At 40.2% G+C, this 20,911-nt stretch overlaps 1 protein-coding gene across 4 annotated transcripts in view; it reads left to right on the top strand.

Annotated features, from left to right (window-relative positions):
- Positions 1 to 20,911, top strand: part of il1rapl2 (interleukin 1 receptor accessory protein-like 2) — a 389,317-nt gene that overhangs the window by 352,158 nt on the left and 16,248 nt on the right. For all 4 annotated transcript variants that reach the window (XM_032554863.1, XM_032554861.1, XM_032554864.1 and 1 more), the window contains exons 8-9: positions 495 to 627; positions 7,011 to 7,156. In XM_032554863.1, the coding sequence (XP_032410754.1) occupies positions 495 to 627; positions 7,011 to 7,156 (279 nt within the window). The remainder of the gene's footprint in view (positions 1 to 494; positions 628 to 7,010; positions 7,157 to 20,911) is intronic.

The raw sequence follows: 20,911 nt of genomic DNA, 5'->3' as shown, positions 1-20,911 counted from the left end.
ATATTTGCCCTAGAAATTAGACCAAAAATATTTAGTAGGATTTTGTGTTTTTGCAGTCCAGGTGTTTTGGATGCATCCAAAAACCTACACAGGGATTTGTTTTTATTCTTTCCACATCACAGATGCTGAAAGCATGTCAGGGTGCAGGAAGATGGGAGGTTTTGTCAAAAATGTCTGGCTGACTGGTTGAAAGCCTATAACTAAGTAACGGTATCAGTTAAATAAAGATGTTTTTGTTTAGTTTTCTCTTGGAGATGGGACATATAGTCCTCCATCTTCTCTACTCTATGTGAAGAATTTAGAGAGTTTTCTGGGTAAATTATTACTTTTCCCTGCAGCGAAAAGTCTTGCCATCGTCAAGTTTCTGTCAAATTACAGCCGGGCTTCTAGTCACGATTCAGTCAGAAATTTCAGATGCAAAAAGTGTGTGTGTGTGTGTTTTTTTTTGGTTTTTTTAATGGTGGTTGCTGACAGGTCTGTGTCGTGCGTTGCAGGTATGTCCCTGAGTCTGGACTGCAAGGCCTTTTTCGGCTACAGCGGAGAAAACAGGAGACCCATCATCTACTGGAAGAAAGGAGAGAAGTACGTGGAAGAGCTGGCAGGACACATCAAAGAAAGTGAAATCATGTAAGTACAACAGCGTTCACAGAACATTTCATCACATTACCGTGACAACGACGGGGGATTAAAGCCAGGCCGTTTAACTTCAGAGCGCACAGGTGTGTGTGTGTGTTTATGACGAATTTCCCGATGACTCGGCTGAACCTTCACCGCTCACACTGTCAGCACCTAATTTTCTTGTGATTTATGACTCGTCGAGCATTCTCCGACAGGATTCTTCTCAACTCGCCTGAAAAATTATGAATCCTAATAATAAAGTTTAATTGAATTCATTTTCTTCACTGTTGGGACCAATTACATCGGACTCTACTGGGAAAAGACTGGTTGTCTGCAGGGCATCAAACATCATTAGAACAACCTGCCAGATCTCTATGGCAACCGCTGGAATATTTGCGTCATACACTCAGTCTCTCTCTTACGCACACACACGCACACACACATTGAGTATAACTAAAGAGAGGATGTCTGTGTCCCCTGAAACACCTGACCTTGGCCAGGCTAACTCGTTCTTGTGCGAAGTCTGAAGCTGTTTCTTTTCAACTTTCTGTAAAAAAATAAAAAGGAGGAAAGGGAGTGTTGAGAAAACCATGGCTCCAACCCAAAGTCTGGGTAAGATTTGCTATAATCCATTAAACATTTAAAGATGAATGTAAAGCTTAGTCCCATTTGAGCTCTGTGGTTCTAGAGTTATGGATAATGGGTGGAAAAAATGGCTTTTTTCAAAAGTAACAAACTTGCTTCTTTCAGGCGAACTTTGTAAACTCTGATACGTACACGCTGCTTGGAACTGCAGTGCAGCAGAAACGACGCAAACAGTTCAACCACTGGACTCGATTTTCAACAGAGTCCCCTTTACGTTGTCCTGTTTATGTCTGAGTCACATTAGTTTTTTCAGTATGAAAGTGTAACAGCAGCCATTTCATGGACTTCCTCACTGTAAAAATAGGGCGTCCATTTGGGTGTCCACCAAACGTCGCTCCGTTTGACCGACGGTCACCAACACACCTTTAATAATAGACTCTTCCCACAGCAGCGCTCTGCCCATTCAGGAAGTATCACTACACTCTGGCTTGTCATCTGGCTCTTTAAACCTCGTACCCGGAAACGGTGCAGCAACCTCGTCAAGCTTGAGTTGACTTCATAACTTCATTCTGCGTCTCCACATGTCAATACCGCTGTGCTGCAGAGCCAGGCCTGAAAACATTCAATTGATGCATTCAGTGGAAGCCAAAGTTGCCAAATCAGCAGGCAGCCCTCTGGTGTGTATGCAGGGGGATCACTGTTTACTGTAACACTAAGTGCAGAGGTAAACAAAGTATTAGGAGGCATGGATATCCTATTAACTTAGAACCCTTGACAGTTTGGAAATATTATTTTAAAAACTGTGTAATGTGGATTTTCTCCAACCCACACTGGTTCAGTTATAACCCCCATGGTGAAGCAATTATATTAACATGGACTCAGGGCACCAACCAAGAAGGAAGTTCCTCCTCCACCATAGACACCTTCAGCTTTAAGTGGAAATTTCAGCCACTCATATGGACAAGACATCATCAAGTATCACAGTCCCATGACCAAACTGATATTGAGCTGTTTGATCACATTTACAATAAATATGTTTGGTGGAGGCAAAATGAGAATCTCAAACCTACGAATATTGAAGTTTTATGGACTGAGGTTCTCCATCCGATATGTTGGTTAGTATTGAGACTTTGCAGATTGGGAACACACACCAGTGGAAACATCTTTAAATAGACAATAATACGAGTATTTGACCTAAAAGTAACTGATTTGCTCAAAGGCTCAGCCTCTGTGGAACATTGCACACCACATTGTGTTACGGACCTGTGGATAATTTAGGCTGCATTCACACCAACCTGTTTAGTCCACTTTAATCGAACTCTAGTCCGTTTGCCTAGATCAGGGGTCTCAAACTCAATTTACCCGGGGGCCGCTGGAGGTAGAGTCTGGGTGAGGCTGGGCCGCATTCACACACACGGTCTCCTCAGCCGAACCTTTCTGATTGCCTATTACCATATTTGGCCGTAGTCAGGCGCTGTAACAGCCGTAATTGTGTAGTGTCTCTTTAAGATACTCTAGTATTGCTAATGATGTCAGAAGTATGCGCCATGGCTTCTCTGTAGAGAGCGTGGGAGAAACGTGCTAGACGGACATGTTAGCTCCCTAACTTTTTAGTAATGTTACGGGTTGTTTGGACGCTGCTCAATTTTCATGTCTGATAATATAGCAGCCGTTCAACCGGGCTTTGTAAGGTTGGTGAAGAGCGTATTTATTAAAGGACAACACTGTGGAATTCCCAGTACCAGTGTGGTTGTGAGTTTTTGACCGTCCTGACGAATCTGCCGCCTCCACTCCTCCCTTAAACACAACCCAAGCGTTACAGCGCCTAACCTTAATTACGTTACACTGATCAGCAACTTCTGGGTCTAGACTGGATGCTGAAGCTTGTGAAGCGGGAGCGGCCGCGGAAATTGCGCATGTACCGCATGCAAATAATGACAAATAGAAAATGCAAATAGGGATGTGCTGTGGTGGCGCAGGGGTTAAGCACAACCCACACAAGGAGGCCTTAGTCCTCGTCGCGGCTGTCGCAGGTTCGATTCCCGGCCTGGCGACCTTTGCCGCATGTCTTCCCCCTTCTCTCATTACCCACTTTCCTGTCAATTAACTATCAAATAAAGGCCACTAGAGCCAATAAAACCTTTAAAAAAAAAAATGCAAATAGGCCCGGCCGATTTCCCGCCCCCAAGATCAATATACTCCACCGTGATTGGTAAGTTCGTTCAGCTCCGCACACAACACTGAAAAGTGCCAATTATATAAACTCGCGGGCCGCACTAACATTAAACTTTCATATTAAGGCGGGGGCCACAAACTATCGTCCCGAGGGCCGCAGTTGGCCCGCGGGCCGCGAGTTTGAGACCCCTGGCCTAGATAGTCCAGTTTGTTTGGGGAGGTGTGAATGCGTAATCGAACTCTGAAGCGGACCAAGAAACGACTCTAGTCCGCCTACAAAGCCAGGTGTTGGTTCAGTTGAGGTGAACTCTGGCACAGTTTGAATGCATTGTGAACGGCAAGCATTCAAACAGCGTCAAACCAAGTCTACCAGACTGTCGGGCCATAAAAACACAAAATCTCATTATCCTCTGATTCTCTACATCATACAAAACTGGATAGCATTAAATATGTAGGAAACATTCTTAAGATGGTTTGGTAAAATAAACTGTTTGGTTTCTTGTGAAGTAAATGTTCAGTGAACACCCAGAGCTTTTAATTTTTTATTGCGAGGTCAAGAAAAACAAAGTTTGAGTTTTAACTTCACCATCTCAGTTCAGTTTAGGCTGAACGTAAGAGCGCTCCCGCCTTCAGGATGGTGTCTGTGACTGCTAAGCTCATGCCCTTTGATAATATTTGTCTCCGTGAAAACAGAGATGTAAATATTGAGGGTAGCAGGTGAACGTGAAACTAATCCTTCCCTGTGGTAATAAAACACTGTTTGCCAGATGACTTCTGTGTCTTTCATTTCAGCGTTATGACCGCCTCTGATCAGATCACGCTGCCATTCCAGATCCAACAATCGCGCCGTGGCGGACAGGGCCCCTCTGTGACGCATATTAATCTGTCAGCTTTCAGATCCCCCATGATTCTGACAGGAGTTTGTTGATAGTGTCCATGCACAGCCATGGAAACAAATGGGTGGCACCCGTAGAGTGCATTGAAACAATTTCTCCTGAGAAACGATTCGATGAACAACAATTGTGTAATGTACAAAGATTAGCTGTATTCTTACAACCATGAAGTGTAGAAGACTGATTTCGTCTTCATTATTGCACATGTTAGAGGCTGGGTTATGTTTGCCTTTTCTCAGTTTGTGAGATGCATAACTAAGTCATTCCTCTGAAAGGCGGAAAGCGGTTTGAGTTTTTCTCTGCACTCCACCTTTTTCTGAAGGCATGCATCTTTCCTTGAGAAAAGTCAACTTGTCTTGTAAATAATTGAAATGTTTGGGATCAGAAATATGCTAAAAGCACAGTAAACATAGTAAATATGAGCAGTATCATCAGTTTCTGAGCTGCTGTCGACAGGGCACGGCTCGGCCGTCCAGCTACTTTCCATTTCTGCAACTCAGCGTTCATAGTTCGGAGTCCCTTCGTGTGCAATGAATTCATAATATCTTTATTTCAATGCATCGATTGATTTTTTTCCCCCCTACCTACGTTTTTTTAGTCCTTTCTAACTCTTTTTTTTGTCTCTCTTCATTTTCCGCTGATCAGAAGTCGCTTTAGGCCACAGAACATTCAAGAGAGACAGCACCTGTGATTGGCATCGAGCTGAAGTTTTCTTTCTAAATTCCCAAGAAGTTTCAACCAGCTAGTATCTCTTATTTAGAATGTACTGGAGTTTGTTGTTTTTAAACCTACTTTAGATTTGTTATTGAAACATTTTTTGAAATGTTTGGGGTTGGAACGTTCTGAATCATAGATAATAGTTTGATCCAACCATTCAGTCTTGGTCCGTTGGCTTTTAACGGGCACAAAAAACCAACATGGACTCAATCCCCCAATTATATATGCCCCTCACTAGATCACCTTCTTCTTCTGCACTGCTTTTAAAATGGCACTGCTCAACTTTTGAAGTTTAAAAGTGTTGGGAGGAGTATATAGAGAAGAGTAAACCCTACATCTAAATCCACAATGCAACCCTGATCAAACCTCGTCAGTTGCTGAGTGGTGACTAATGTAACGTTAAGGCGTCTTCTTTGTCTCAAGAAGACACTTTCCTTTTCCTTTGAGTTAGTATCTCACTCTCCAGTGGCTGGCTGTAAGACATTAGCAGCTCTTAATGTCACCACCTTATGGTCGCCGGTGGCAACCGTATCGACTTTTTGTAAATTGAAAGAAAGGCATACCAATACTCGTTTGTCTGCATGTGCGTTAAATTGTTTCCAATTTGGACATTTTCCAACATTTACATTAGCCATGTTTGCATTGACCAAACAATTGTGGAATTTAGAAAATTCAGTCCCTTAATGGAAACGTGGCAATTTTTGAAAAAAACAAAACAAAACGTGGTTTTGGCCAAAACGTTTTGATGCTATGATGAGGCGGTTTGAGGCGTGTGTGTGTCAGAAGCTGGCTGGTTCGTATTCCTTTAAAGCCGACTTTAACCTGCATACATACACTGTACTGAGGAGGGAGAAAAAATCTTCTGTGGCGTTGCTGCTTGTTTTTAAAAACAAGTTGGGATTCTGCTCTGGGAGTTTTATTTCCAAAATTCTGCTTGCTACCAAAATACTTGGTTAAAATGGAAGAAATTCAAACCAACACTCAAAAAAAACAAACTAAAATTGCAGATCTTTTCTTTCTTGGCATTTTGAACTGTCCTGATCCTGTGTTAAAGCTCTAATGACTCTTTGTTTCCCAATGCTCACCTTGCTTACACTTACTTAGGGTATTGTGCAAAAGTTTTAGGCCACATGTGACTTTTGTTGATTTTATTATTGGTATCTTCATGTTATTATTTATCTTCCATCCAGTTCTTTTCCCTTTACTATCATACCACGACATGAGGAAAGTGAACATGTGGGTAAGAAAAAAAAATGTTTGGGCGGCAAAAAAAACACAATCTTCATTACATGAACAAAAGATGAAAATCAAACCAGGGTGGCCTTATCCTTGAGTTTTTGAAAATTCTCTCCAACAGTTTAAATAAATTAAACTTTTCAGATTTTTTTTCTCTTTTTTGTAGTAGAATTAGAAAAACAATGCATCATGTTTTCCTCCATTTTATATTGTTGCACTACTTTAAAAATCCCCCCAGAAGCAGAGGACATTGAAAACGACTGACGGCACGCCAAGGATCACCCTGAAGGCTTACACACTGAAAAACACTAACACATCAGCGCAGGGCTTCATCGGACTCTTGCTACTGTACGTTCAATCGGAAAGAGACTACACAAGTTTACCTTTGATGGAAGGTGAACAAGAAGGAAACGGATGCTGTCTAAGGAAACCACGAACGTCAGACTAAAGTTTGCGATAGAGAGTGTAGCTGGAGAAAGAGCGAGACTTCCGGAATAATGTTTTTGGAACAGAAAAGTCTTAAGAACTTTGTAGGTGAACATTTCTTCCTTCACTTTTCTCCAGCATTCAGGACCTCAAAGACGCTCCTAATGTCTTTGTCCTAATGTCATCGCACACATGTTCGGTGTGCGATGTGGTGCTTTTATAAACTTATTGTCCCGCATAAACGCGTCCTTGTTCCCAGCAGGTGGCTCGGAACTGGACAGCCTTATCGGTCACTTCAAGCAGAGAGGTTTCCGGTGACCGATGGGGAATTAAATCTGTGCTCCGTTTTTGCCTTCGCAGGATCTTGAGGGAACATTTAGGCGAGAAGGAAGTGCAGGTGTCGCTGACGTTTGACGCCGTGGAGGAGGCAGATCTGGCCAATTACACCTGCTACGTAGAGAACCGCATCGGGAAGCGCAGCGGGAGCGCAATACTGCAGAAGAAAGGTGCAGTTCTCGCTTTTTTTCCTTCCCTCTTAGCTTCTCTTTGCTGCTGCATGAGGTAGACCAAAAGAAAAAAAATGGGTTCTTTGTTTACTAGCAGAAATCTGTCATGTCACAATTACCAGAGGTAGTTTCTGCTGCCTTGAGGAGAGCCAGGTTTTACTTCCTGTTGTCTGAAAAAGGTCAGACAGTTAAGTTAGCAAGTTCCTGTGGAAAGATTGGAGTTGGGAAGTTCATTTTTTTTCTCAACATTTCCTGCACTGAATAAAGAGAAATTCATTCACTCTGGGAAAGCCAAAAATAATAATAATAATAATAATACAAAAAAGGTCAAATAAAATAATAAAATGTCTTTTTCTTACGACAGAGTAAAATAGTAAAATAAATACAATTATAAGAATAAAGTCATAAAATTATGAGAATGAACTGATAATGTTACAACCATAAAGTCGTACAAAAATAGTCCAAACAATACAAGAATAAAGTTGTAACATTATGACTTTATGAACCGTTCTACTGGGTTTACCAGCGATTCAAGTCAATATTAACATTATTGATAAGTTATTTTCACTATGAATTTACATGATGTGGTTTTTTTCACGCCTGTCAGCAAGTGAAAGTTAAATTTTTCAGAATAAACAGTAAAGTAGCAATATTACGGCTTTATTCTCATAATACTACTTTATTTTCATTATTTGAATTTTATTCTCATAATATTATGAGAATAATTTATTCATTTGTTTTTTGTATTTTATTAGTGTGGCCTTAATATCCCGCTTTTTCTAAGTGAGAAAATATCAGCTGTATGAAAGTGATACATTATTGATAGAACATAAATCATCAGCTATATTTCCCAGAATTAAAAAAAATATATATATATATAATTCAAACTCCTATAATTGCTGACCAGTTTTTTCCTCTTGAGCTTCAAGTCTTGAAGGTCGGAGAGCCTCCTTACCATCACCCTAATCTTTATGTCCCTCCATGGATTCTTGATCAGATCCCACTCTGAACTGTGGAAGAAAGTATTTTTTCTAATATTATGGAATCTTGTCACGACCGAAGCTGCTACATCTCCAGTTAACAGAAACTGACAGTAAATAAAGTGTTTTGATTTTATGTTTTTAAAACCTCTTTTGCTTAAAATCCAGTTTATTCCCCATTATGCATTTTAAATGCATTTTAACATTTGTTAAACGTAACGGCACCGTGGGATGAAACACAAACGTGTTCTTGTAGCTGAAGCTTAAATTCATCGTTTTTCAGAGAAACTATCAAAACCTGATTCCTGGAAACAAAATCCATCAATAACCGTTAAATATGCATTTCGTCACCTTGGATCAAAGCATTGGCTTACCTTTATTAATGTTTGAGATTGTCTTATTATTGCCTTTGCTCTGCAACCCTGGGTTATAAAATCCATTTGGAGAAAATTAAATAACACACTGAAGTTCAATCTCTGGTAATTATCTGGTTCTCACCTTATTATTATCCAAAACTGGCTATTTAAATATGTAAAAAAAAGTTCTTCTAATCCATTATTCAATATATTTGATCTAATTTCTGAAATATTATTGAATTGAACTGAAGCATTCACCTGTAGCCACCTCATGTCCAAGCTATATTAGCCTGTGTTTATATTTTTGGCTCATTTTAATGAGTCCAACCCGTTTCACTGTGAGAGACGGACTATAATAAACATTCAGGAGCTCTGCAGCTTTCACGGTGCGTTCTCCCTAAAGCGGCGCTTTATTTTTCACGCTCGGCCCAGGCTCACTAAATATAAACCCACGTCTGCTCCAGTCACCTGGGACGTATCAGATCCCTCTTCTCGGCTCTGTTAACGCGGCGTCGGCCCCTCGGGCTCCGGGGCCGACGCCGCCGTTCCTGGCCTGATAAATATTTGGAGATGCAAAGGCGCTTCCGAGGTAATTAAGACTTTAAACGCGCGCGTTCTCGTGGAGTTATCTGCGAAAGCTCGTCAGAAGCTTGATTTAGATCATGTGGAAGAGCCGGGAGAAGGAGTGGCGCCCGAACAACCGGCGAATCCATCTGCAGACAGACGGGGCCGGACGCCGCTCGCTTCGTTGGCTGCTCAGAGCCTACAGTGGGAGAAACACCGGAGGTTTTATGCGACCAAAACAATTAAGTAGATAATTGTGAATTGAAAGAGTATTGACATTGTTTTTCATAGATTTTTTTCAAATATAAAAACTGAAAAGTGAGGTGTGCATTTTTATTTAGCCCCTGTTAGTCAGTATTTTGTAGAACCGCATGTTTGGCTCCCAGACATTTAGGTTTTCTTTGTGCATTTAGAAGATGAAAGTTTCTGTCCGTTCTTTGTAAAATAATTCATTCAGTCATGACGATTAGTTGTAGAGAAAATTTTATTCCAGATGCTTTTATTTTTTACCTAACTGAGTCTCTTGGATGCTTCCATACCTGCTCAATGGTCTTGGAAAAGAAAGTGCAACGTTAACGCATTACATTGAGCTGATTTATGACACAATTCAGATAAAATGCACGTTTTTGGTAAAAACAAGACGAAATTTGAAAAAGTCAAATGGGTTTAAGAGCTTCTTTAACTGTAAAACAAAGTAGCTGCTGCTTTAAATATGCATGAGGGTGCAGCTTCTTTTCATGCCGCATCTTGCTCTCCATCTGGCGAACAGAGAGAACAGGCCGGTGTGAGTCAAAGTTCAACAGTAAAAAAAGAAAAAACTACAGAGACAGAGAGAAGCTAAGAGTGTTAGAACAGTGCTGCAGGAGAAGATGAGTTGTCATGGTAAGCTCAGATCTCTGAAAGAAAAGAGAGCTGGGTGACTGCCCTCCGTATGAAGCATAAGTATGTAGGGACGAAAAACGCCGGAAAAGATAAACAGGCAGAAGAGCAGTGGGAGGCAAAACAAGGCGAGAAATCAGAGAGAGGTAGTGCGGAAAGATGCAGACGGAGACAAAGTTTGGGGGAAAAAGGAGGAGAAAAGTGATGCAGGTGGAGGAGGGCGGAGGAGTAGAAACGCATCTTTCTCTTTTAAACATCTGACTCCCGCCGCATTGCTTTAGAAATCAAATCTGTCTTCTGGTACGTCCCCGGCACCAGAGGCACCCGCAGCCTGAGGCACTTCCAGAGGGGTTCGGGATGAGAGTCCTGGAGTTGTCATTACTCTCAGTGTAATCACATACAACCGTACGCATGCATGCACGCTCACACAGCCAAAGCTTTAAACTAACAAACAGGAAGCTTCACTCCAGGGTACATGTGTTACTGGCAGAAAAGTGTTGGAACATTCCTCATCTCTGCATACTGACTGAGCCTTTAAAAGCATTCTTCATCAGTCTTAGAACTTTTAAAGTGATTTTGGAAAAAAAAAGTCAAATAAAACGTGTGGTGTTTTAATACCAGATAGTCCAGTAGACTCAAGTTTCAAAAGGGACCAAAATTGCATCATTTGTTACATTTTCACCCGGTGTGGTTCGCTTTCACACTGCACTGAGTCAAGCGAACTGAACTAATTGAAGAAGCTGTTCCCCTCCTCACCTGTGGTGGCGCTGCACTAAGAACCACCCAAGGAAATGGCACAAAAACCTCTGAAGAAGACATGAGCGCAACTTCCTTCTTCATGAAATGTGAACAAAAATGTAGCGGCATCAGACTTTAGCTGTTGTAGGATTTCTCTTTCTCTAGTGTGTTTGTTTTGGTTATATTTACCCAGAATTCCCTGCACTGCAGTCAGTTGTCTGCGTTGGGAGCGGTCTCCGGTCTGCTCGGCGTTCACACATGGATTCGAATCACACCGGAGTTCACTTCAACTGAACCGAGACCAACGTTTTTAGTCGGACCAGAGTTTGATGATGCATTCGAACCTCCCCAAACAAATCAGACTTTCTAGGCAAACGAATACAGAGGACTAAACAGGCCTCATTATCCGCAGGACCCTAAAGTGACCTCGATCAATAGCTCAGGCTGGGTTCTGGACTGCTCTGCTCCAAAACACTCTATCATGATTCTTTCTTCTCGTTTCTGCTTTCCTCTAAATTATTTCTTTAAATCCTAAAACCTCAGAGATGTCTGAAGATACACAACACTGTAGAGATACGGTTTGTCGCTCTCTTTTTCCCCCCCTAATCCAAATCCTGAAGAATAGAAGTCTCTTTTTTCCTCATCTATATCTGCTCTCTGATTTTTTCACACTGACAGAAAGTGAGCAGCAGATAAACGCTTTAACCTTGATTTAACTCCAGCTTCAAAGCTGAGAAGGCGGTGCAGTCGGCGTGTAGCTCATCGAGGACTTCAGGTCTGCTGGTTTCTCAAAATTTCACCAAGTAAACTTCAGACATGGGGAAATTGGACATATTCTACAGTTATATGAGAGAGTTTTATATAATCGCCTTTATTTTAGGCTGAAAATGACAACATAGAAATTAAATTGTCAAAGAAGGTTCAATAGAGTACAGCTAGAAGTGGTACCATAAACACTGGAGGCAAAATATAAAGAGGGACTTTTAAAAATGTTTGTAATATTTCAGGAAGAATAAAGTAACACAAAGGTGATTTAAAGCAATAGTAAGTGAAATAAGGAAAACATTTAGTTTTTTTTTAAAGTCTGTCATATTTTAGTTTTCAGAAACAAGGAATCAAGACAAGTTTATTTGAAAAGCCTTTCAGCAACACAGCAGTTCAGTGTGTGAAATCATAATAACAGTAACTAATCATGAAACAAGCAACAAACATTAGATTTTGTCAAACGCCGTCATCAAGATCGTCAAGCAAATACACATCAAATATGCTGATCAATCTTTCACTCACTGCAAATCAAAGGCAGTTCTAAACAGGCCGGGGTTTAGCTTTGAGATCAGTGCTTCAGCATCTTTTCAGTTTTCTGGAAGTTTGTTCCAGATTTATGGTGCATAGAAGCTGAATGCCGCTTCTCCAGGTGCGGTTCTGGTTCTGGATGCAGAGCAGAGCCAGAACCAGAACCTGGGAGGTCTAGAAGGTTCAAATAACACCAGTGATTTATAAACTAACAGCAGTATTTTTTTTAAGTGTAACTAACTTTACGTTTCTGTGAGAATTTTGACATTTTTGTGTAAATTTATTTAGTTCGGCAGTATTTTGCCAAAAACAGACTCAGTGCTGCCCCCACTGGTCAAATGGTGCCTAAGCAGTTGAATTCTCTTATTTGTTTAAAAGGATAAGACCTTTATTCAGGCCTGTGTAGACACTGTTGCAGTAATCAATGCGATTAAAGATAAACCTGAATGAGTTTCTGTAGATCCTCTGATCCTGGAAATGTTCTTCAGGTCATGGAAGGCCGACTTTGTAACTGTCTTTATGTCTCTGACGGTGCAGGTCACATCACTACACCCAGATTTCAGTCAGAACTCTAGTTTCTAGCTGTAATAACAGAAGCTGTAAACTGACTCTAGATCGTTCCAAAGATATTAACTTCAATTTTGTTTCTGTCCAGCTGGAGAAAGTTATGGCGCCCCTTGATTTGTTCATGAAGGAAGAATATTTTTTTGTTCGGTCAAAAATGTTCTCATAATGAACCAAATCAACTAGTGTTGCTGAGACAAATATTGCTGAGTGCTTCTATCTCACCATGTTGGGGTAACTGCAGTTCAGTGGCAATAACAGTGATGTTGTAATCCAAAAGTTTCGGGTCAGATTTCCTCCTTCCACATGTCAATGCGCCCCTGAGCAAGGCACTTAACTCCAAGCTGTCTACCGATCTGCATATCGGTGCATGAATGTGAATTAGTGAGTGCAACTTGCTTTGTGTAGTCGCTATGACTAGAAAAGATGTAAATAAATTAAGTCTGTTTGTAGTTTGATCAATTTATTAGCTTTCAAAGTAAAAGTTAACTTTGTAGTTACAAATGAACTCAAAAATAGAGATACAGCAACACCTGCTTTTCAGGAGTTTTAGAACAAACGCAGACACATTTTTAAAAATATTTCAAGTTTGGTCATAAATTACCAAATGATCAGTTTTATTAATACTGTATTTTCCAGACTAAGTGGCACTTTTTCTAAAGGTTTGGCTGATCCTACAACTTATAGTCCAGAACAACTTACATACCACTTTTTTTTTTATCTTCAAGATGCGTTTTTTTTTTTTGATATAATATATTCCGGGGCAATTTATAATCCAGAAAATCCAGTATGTACAACTTACTGGGTCTTGAAATGTTCATGAGAGGTCATCAATATTGGTGCAGAACTCAGAAATATATTTTGAGTTATGTGTTCAATCTTGTCTACTTTAGTGGGAAATACCAGCCACATTCTATCAAAAACTTCTGCTTTCACCATTCTGTGACCGAAAAGATCCGCTTTGCATTTCTTCAGAGATGCATAAACACACGTTTAACGCAGAATCGTTGCTTGCCGAAACGAGCAGCCTGGCTGATTGACGGGATTCAGAGGGAGCCCAGCCTGTTCGTCTGAGGCTGAAGGCGCATTGAAACGCCACAAAAGACGAATATATAATCAGCTTGTTACGTCTCTGCTGGAGATGCTGCTTTCTTTGGGTTTAGTCAAACATACAGTGAGTGTTTGTAATTTTCCCACTTACAGAACTTTGATACAAAAAAAAATCAACCTACTCTCTACTCTCCTAGCCACCAACTCCTTAGAACAGGGGTCTCAAACTCGCGGCCCGGGGGCCAACTGCGGCCCTCGGGACGATAGTTTGTGGCCCCCGCCTTAATGTGAAAGTTTAATGTTAGTGCGGCCCGCGAGTTTGATATAATTGGCACTTTTCAGTGTTGTGTGCGGAGCTGAACGAACTTACCAATCACGGTGGAGTATATTGCTCTCAGGCCGGGCCTATTTGCATTTTCTATTTGTCATTTGCATGCGGTACATGCGCAATTTCCGCGGCCGCACCCGCTTCACGTGCTTCAGCATCCAGTCTGGACCCGGAAGTTGCTGATCAGTGTAACGTAATTAAGGTTAGGCGCTGTAACGCTTGGGTTGTGTTTAAGGGAGGAGAGGAGGTGGCAGATTCGTCAGGACGGTCAAAAACTCACAACCACACTGGTACTGGGAATTCCACAGTGTTGTCCTTTAATAAATACGCTCTTCACCAGCCTTACAAAGCCCGGTTGAACGGCTGCTATATTATCAGACATGAAATTTGAGCAGCGTCCAAACAACCCGTAACATTACTAAAAAGTTAGGGAGCTAACATGTCCGTCTAGCACGTTTCTCCCACGCTCTCTACAGAGAAGCCGTGGCGCATACTTCTGACATCATTAGCAATACTAGAGTATCTTAAAGAGACACTACACAATTACGGCTGTTACAGCGCCTGACTACGGCCAAATATGGTAATAGGCAATCAGAAAGGTTCGGCTGAGGAGACCGTGTGTGTGAATGCGGCCCAGCCTCACCCAGACTCTACCTCCAGCGGCCCCCGGGTAAATTGAGTTTGAGACCCCTGCCTTAGAATGACTAAAACTGTTCAGACAAGCAAAGTCTTTTACAAACTTTCTCTTCTTTCTGTGTAAAAGTTCACTAACTGGGCCAATTGTTCCAGATTCTCCTGCCTAAATCCTTGGAGCTAATAGGGTCGCATTTGGGTCCCTGAACGCAACATGGCGGCCCTGAACAAAACAGGAGTTATCCTAAGTTAGCGCACGTTAGCAAAGCTTGATTTCATTCTCCGAGTGTGGGTGTGCGTGTGTGTGTGATTGAATTAGGATGTGCCCTCGCTCTGCACTGACCCAAGGTAATGGTTTGATGCATCCGTGTTGCACGCGTGCACACGCACACGCCCACGCCCACCTACGGTACACACACCGTCCACTTATCGTAACTGACAGAGCAGAAAGAGCTGCCCTCAGCCACCATGACGGGAGTCTTAGCAGGGGCTGCGGGGCAGGAAGGGAGACAGACTGAAGGAGCTGACAGGAGAGAGAAAGTGACAAACTGGTAGGACAGATGGAGACATTGTTCCTCTGATGCCGGTCAAAGTTTTGTGAAAGCTGTGGAAAGATCTTTTTTTTTCATCGTAGGTTTTGGACATAGTTTTAGGATGGTAGAGCAAACTGTGTTTAGAACGGTTACTGAGGGCGTTCTGATGACGTGGCATGACAGCTGGGACTCCACTCCCAGTTGAACAACAGACACAACTCGTTCTTGATTTTTACCGGCATTTAAATGGAAACAGGCATCCCCAACAATGCCTGTACAAAAACCTTTTTTTTTTTTTTATATATATATATCCATAAAGTAAGGCATTCTCACTGAATTACAAATGTATTTTCTAACTCTGCACCGGTACGGCACACTTAAAAACACCAACAGCTTCACAAGCTTGGTCAAACATGTAAAAATAACACATCTTTAATCTGTTCAGTCAGTTCAATTAGGAGTATAAGAGCCAATGGAAATTTTATTACCTGAAACTGACAATGAAATAAGATAAACTGCAACAAACCGTCTTTCAATTAATTCAGCAAGTGCAATTAAATATAACATAAAATTAATAATAAAGCAGACTGAATAGATCTACTCTCATGGATAAGGTACATTGTCACCGATACCAATCTGGAATTTTTTTTCAATATCGGGACTCATATGGGTATTAATATCACATCAATACATCTCTGGTTATAAGTGAAATGAAGAGCAAAGCTAGTTTTAGATGGAAAACAAATGAAAATTAACTAGGGATGTACAATATATCGGCGCTAACATCGGTATCGGCCGATATCTCTGATTTTTTAACATATCGGTATTAGACTGATAAGTAGAACTGAACCAATATGAACAACCAACATTTATTTTTATCTTGTTGCCATCTGTTTCTTGTGTTTTCTTCTCCAAATGTGTCAAAACGGCAGTAAAATACATAAAATAAAGGTAAATATCTGTTATTGAACATAACAGCAACATTAACATCGGATATCAATATCGTCCCAAATTATCATATTAGTTCATCCCTAAATTCAACCTTCGTTTTTTCTAACTGAACCTGTGTATACTTTGGGCAACAAAATACATCACGTCAGGTGTGTGTGCAACATATCAGTTTATTAAATAAAATGTAAGCATTGAAGAATATTGCCATCTGATGACACACATCCATACTGTGTAGAACCAGAAAACATCTCCTGCAGTTCAGCTGAGGAATACTGCATATGGTTTTTTGACATATTGCTTAATAAAACCAAATTGAGAGAAAAAAATGAGTCAGTGGGACACAAAGTGAAAGTTGTGGAACAAATTAAGGTGCCAGTCTGGTGTTTGGTTCTGGGAGGAGGAAAAAGTTTCTCATCGCATTGAACTTTCTTTAATCATTCTCTTCCCCCTCCGCCCACAGACACCAGTTCATCTCCTCTCTATGAGGCGGACGAGTAAAAAGCACGGTTAAAAATCAATTTTAAGGTTCTGCTCGCTCTCGGGTTTCAGACGAAGGTAGTAAGTCGTTACTAATGGAAACTACCTGACAATCGTTCATGGAACAGGGGGAGGAGAGGAGAAACAGATTTCTGAATCTGTCTCATTATCAATGCAGGCATTCTGAGGTCATTTTACCACAAAGCACATATTTGGCAATTAGTTAAATTTGCTGCTTTTCTTACCTCTGCTTGGACTTCTTTTTTTTTAATTCCCTTCCTCCTGAGCTTTAACTCTGAGTGGAAGCGATGCGTCTGGTGGAGGTAGAGTTAGAGAGACGCCTGCTGGTCAGACGTGGTAATGTCTTTTCCTGTAGTGGGTAATGTGAGAAACAGGAGTGTATTACTTTAAGAGAAACCAGAACCTGTATTTTTTATAAAGAGATGAACTTGGTGTCTTTTTTAGGTTTTATTGTTATCTGTCTCAGTTGTTTTCTATCCAGTTGATTCTGTAACATAAAATGACATGGAAATTTAAACATGGAAGAAGACAAAAGGTCAAACTTAAAACTGGTCAGTTTATATACATTTAAATGAGATGCAAGAGTGAAAACAAGCACAACGTACAACTTCCAAATGTGTGGATGACAAAATGAGATCTGAGGCTGAATTTACTTCTCTTTTTTTTTAACTCGATTAATTTTTCAAATGATCATTGAAATTCCTCCCCACCACCCATTTTATCCAACTTATTTTACTTTTCTGTATTTATCTTTTTCTGGTATCAGTCGTCACTGTTGCATTTTCCTCAGTTTTCTGATAGTGGTGAATGTGGACATAGTTTTTCTTTGTTTGTTTGTTTTTTTACAAACAAAAAGAAAAGAATAAAAATAAAAAGTGTTAGGAAACACATTTTTAAAAAGAAAATGAAGCTGATTTCATTTTCTTTTTCTCTCATAGCGAGAGTTACAGTATGTCACTTAACAAAATTAATTACCCAAATTCAAATTTGAATGAAAAGAACATAAAGAAAGTAATGGATACTGAATCAGTTTGAACTGAGGCACAAAAAGAGAAAGATTGGGAATTTCTTTAAAAAAAACTAATCATCTTAAAATTCGTTACCTAAAGCTTTTTAATAAAGCTAATGTATTAGCCGTGTCATCAGACTGGCTTTCTCTTCTGTTTTAATTTAGTCATTTGTTTAAATACAGAAACGTAACTTTGTATTTTACAACAGCAAACACTTTTATTGAACCAATAACGGTGATATGGCTCTTAGCTATAAAGAATCGCACACTCCTCCAAATTGCCCCTACACTGACACAAGCAACATGAAGATTTTCAGCCTTAAGTTTAAATGTATTTATCGTTCTGTCAAAGAGAAAATTTGGCTTTGTATTAAGTGGTGAGCAAGAATAAAACACACAAGCTGCGGCTCTGGGTTCATGAAAGCAAAGAAAATGAAAGTACTTCAGTGATTTGGTGCCCTGAGGTCACATTGATGTCTGACAAACACAAACTGCTAACCTGTAAAGAAAACCTGTTCACCTAAAAACAACAACTTGTTCCTTGCCAAAAAGTTTGCTGTCTCGAATTTGTGTATGAAGCTTTATTTATTCTTCTTTTTCAATCTTTTGGTTTTCTTTTTGCGCTATGATTTCATATTACAGTTCAGACATGCACAGAGCTTATTGGAGATTCAAAAACTGTCCACAGGCGTGTGTGTGTGTGTGTGTGTGTGTGTGTGTGTGTGTGCGTGTGTGTGGGGGTGTGTGTGTCTGATTGTTTCATTTGTCTCAATGAAACCTGGAAACCTGTTCAGGATGTACCTGCTTCTTTCCCAATGACTAGGCTACAGCACGCACACACACATACACCCACACACGCGCGCGCACACACACACGTGCGCACACACACTACTGACTCGGGTTCCTGTGTGTGTCATAAAACTCTTAAGCAGAGTCGTGTAAAAGTATCAAGATATGACATTAAGCTGAAAAATGATAGCTATTTCCATATTTTCCACATAAGCAATGCAAAAAATAAAATGGCACAATGGCTACTGGGGTGCTATCATTTTTGACATAATTATCCCTGTGTTTAATTGGCTTGTTAGTAATGTTCATAAATGTTCCAGGTCGCTCCAAAGCTGAAATAGTAGAAAACGGCTGTTTGAAGACTGAACCTGTTTTTGAACCGATGCATGTCTGAAAGTTAATTACATTTTTGTGCATCAGCCCCTAAAAACGTCGGGGGGGGGGGGGGGGGGGGGGGGGTGTTCAAACCCAACCTGACTCTGGATTAAGTGGAAGATAATGGATGATGTTGACATTTGCTTGTTGATCTGAATCATTTAGGTAAGAAAAAAAAAGAGCAAAAATGTGAAGAAATCTGCAAAGATAAAATCTTATCAAGTGTTTTTGGTGTAGTTGCTGGTGCAAATATCTTCCTGCACCTGCAATAAGGCAAATCTAACTTCCAAGTAAGTTTTTAGCAAAGTATTTGAGCTTGCATTAAGTAAATAATTCCTTAATATTGATGGAAAAGGTCTAGTTCCACTGGCAGATCATTTCATTTAGAACAAGACATTTTTCACGTTATAAGTGAAATAATCAGCCAGTGGAACAAGAGCTTTTTGGTTAATATTAAGGAATTATTTTCTTAAAACAAGCTCCAATATCTTGCTGAACAGTTACTTTTGTCTTATTTCAAGTAAACTAAGAAATCAGCACTAGAACATAAACCAAAATACTTTTTAAGATTTTGTATTTACAGAGCGAATGCTTTTTCAAAGAATAGTTCTCCTAAATAAGTCAGAAAAGCAAACAAATGAAAGCAGCGTTATTCTGAATTTGGCTAAATTAAATTATTCATTTGAAATGTCAGTAATGCAACATAATCATGAAATCAATTGTCAATTGAAACATAACACCCACCTTTTTCACTTTTTTTTTACTTCTAAAACATTTGTTCAGTTAAGAAGAACTGATGCATGTTGGGACTTTGAATTCAGTCTGGATTTTAGTTTTAACCTGTGAGGACTAAACCTTTGAGTTCTAGTTCAAGATGTTCTTGAACAACTCGGCCATTTAGCCACTCAGTAGCTGTGTTTCCCTTGACCATAGAATTGAGCAATTTGACATTTTGAAAACAAATGTACTTAGTGGAAACACAGCAGTTTTGAAAAAAAGACTTTTTCGATGAAAAGTTTTGCCGCTAGGACGAAGTGTTTTTTATTTTTATTTTGGCCGTATCAAAATTGGCTGGATCTTTCTGTTCAGTTCATTATGCTATTACTATGTTCCCCACTATGCGTCTCTTTGCTTTTATTATGTCTTTTGTAATAAAATATACTTGTATGGATTTCATTTGACCATTTAAACAGGTTGTCTCATTGAGATCCAAGATCTCATTTACAAGAGAGACAATTTCAAACACAGCAACAAAACTAATATAGTTTGTCTCAGTTAAATAAGATAAAAAGATACAAGCTAATTCAACTGCAACGTGTCTGATGAAACCTTAGAAGTAGTCTTGTTTTATTATTATTCACTATTGTCCGTCCATGCTGACGCATTAGTTTTGAGCCTGTGCCTTATGTCATTGGAAACATATCACTGTATCGAACCGTGTGAAGGAAAAGTCCCATCTGCACTCTGAAATGTGGATTTGGAGCAGAATTCCTCGCCGTGACTGGAAAAAATCAATAAAGTGTGGTCGTGGAATGAAGTGCTTCCAGGAGAAGTTGGGGACGAGAAGAGCCAGCGTGTGTTTACTTGCATGCGGGGGTGTGCGCGCGCGCGTGTGTGTGTGTTTGTGTCGGATGATGCGGTGATGGAGAGGGAGGCACAAATGGATCATATTTCCCAGGGTGTCATTCACCAGCCATGTTCCATTAATCTCCCATACACTCATATTGCCTACGAAGGCACTATCATTCATTCATACACACACTGCGTCTGAGATTGTGTCTGACATGTCGACGTGATTCCATAAGGCATGGCGCTTTGTAATACAGCAGGAGTTGTTTGTGTTTTTTGGGGGGTTTTTTCTCTTAATTTTTGGTTTTGCAAAACACAAAATAGTTTGAATGGTTTCACGAAGCAAACATGTCAGTGTCGACACACAACCCAACCGAAGCAAACAGTTAAAACGTTTCAGTATGCATGCACTGTAGATCAAACACACAACAGTTCACGCAAAGTGACTGTTCCTATAGAGAAGCACTGTGACCCAAAACATCAAGTCAACTTCAAGTGTTTGTTACAGAAGCTCTAACAGGCTGAGCTTTAACACTAAATCTACAAGTTCAACACAAACTGCAATGTCAGGAAACATGTGAGACTTGATCATGTCACACTGTGCTAGCTGGATTATTCTAAATCTGGTTATGCAAACTAGAAAAAC

The sequence above is a fragment of the Xiphophorus hellerii genome, chromosome 23 (genome assembly GCF_003331165.1).
Source record: "Xiphophorus hellerii strain 12219 chromosome 23, Xiphophorus_hellerii-4.1, whole genome shotgun sequence".
NCBI lineage: Eukaryota > Metazoa > Chordata > Actinopteri > Cyprinodontiformes > Poeciliidae > Xiphophorus > Xiphophorus hellerii.
Note: the sequence above shows the minus strand (reverse complement) of the source record. Positions and strands in the feature narration are given on the sequence as shown.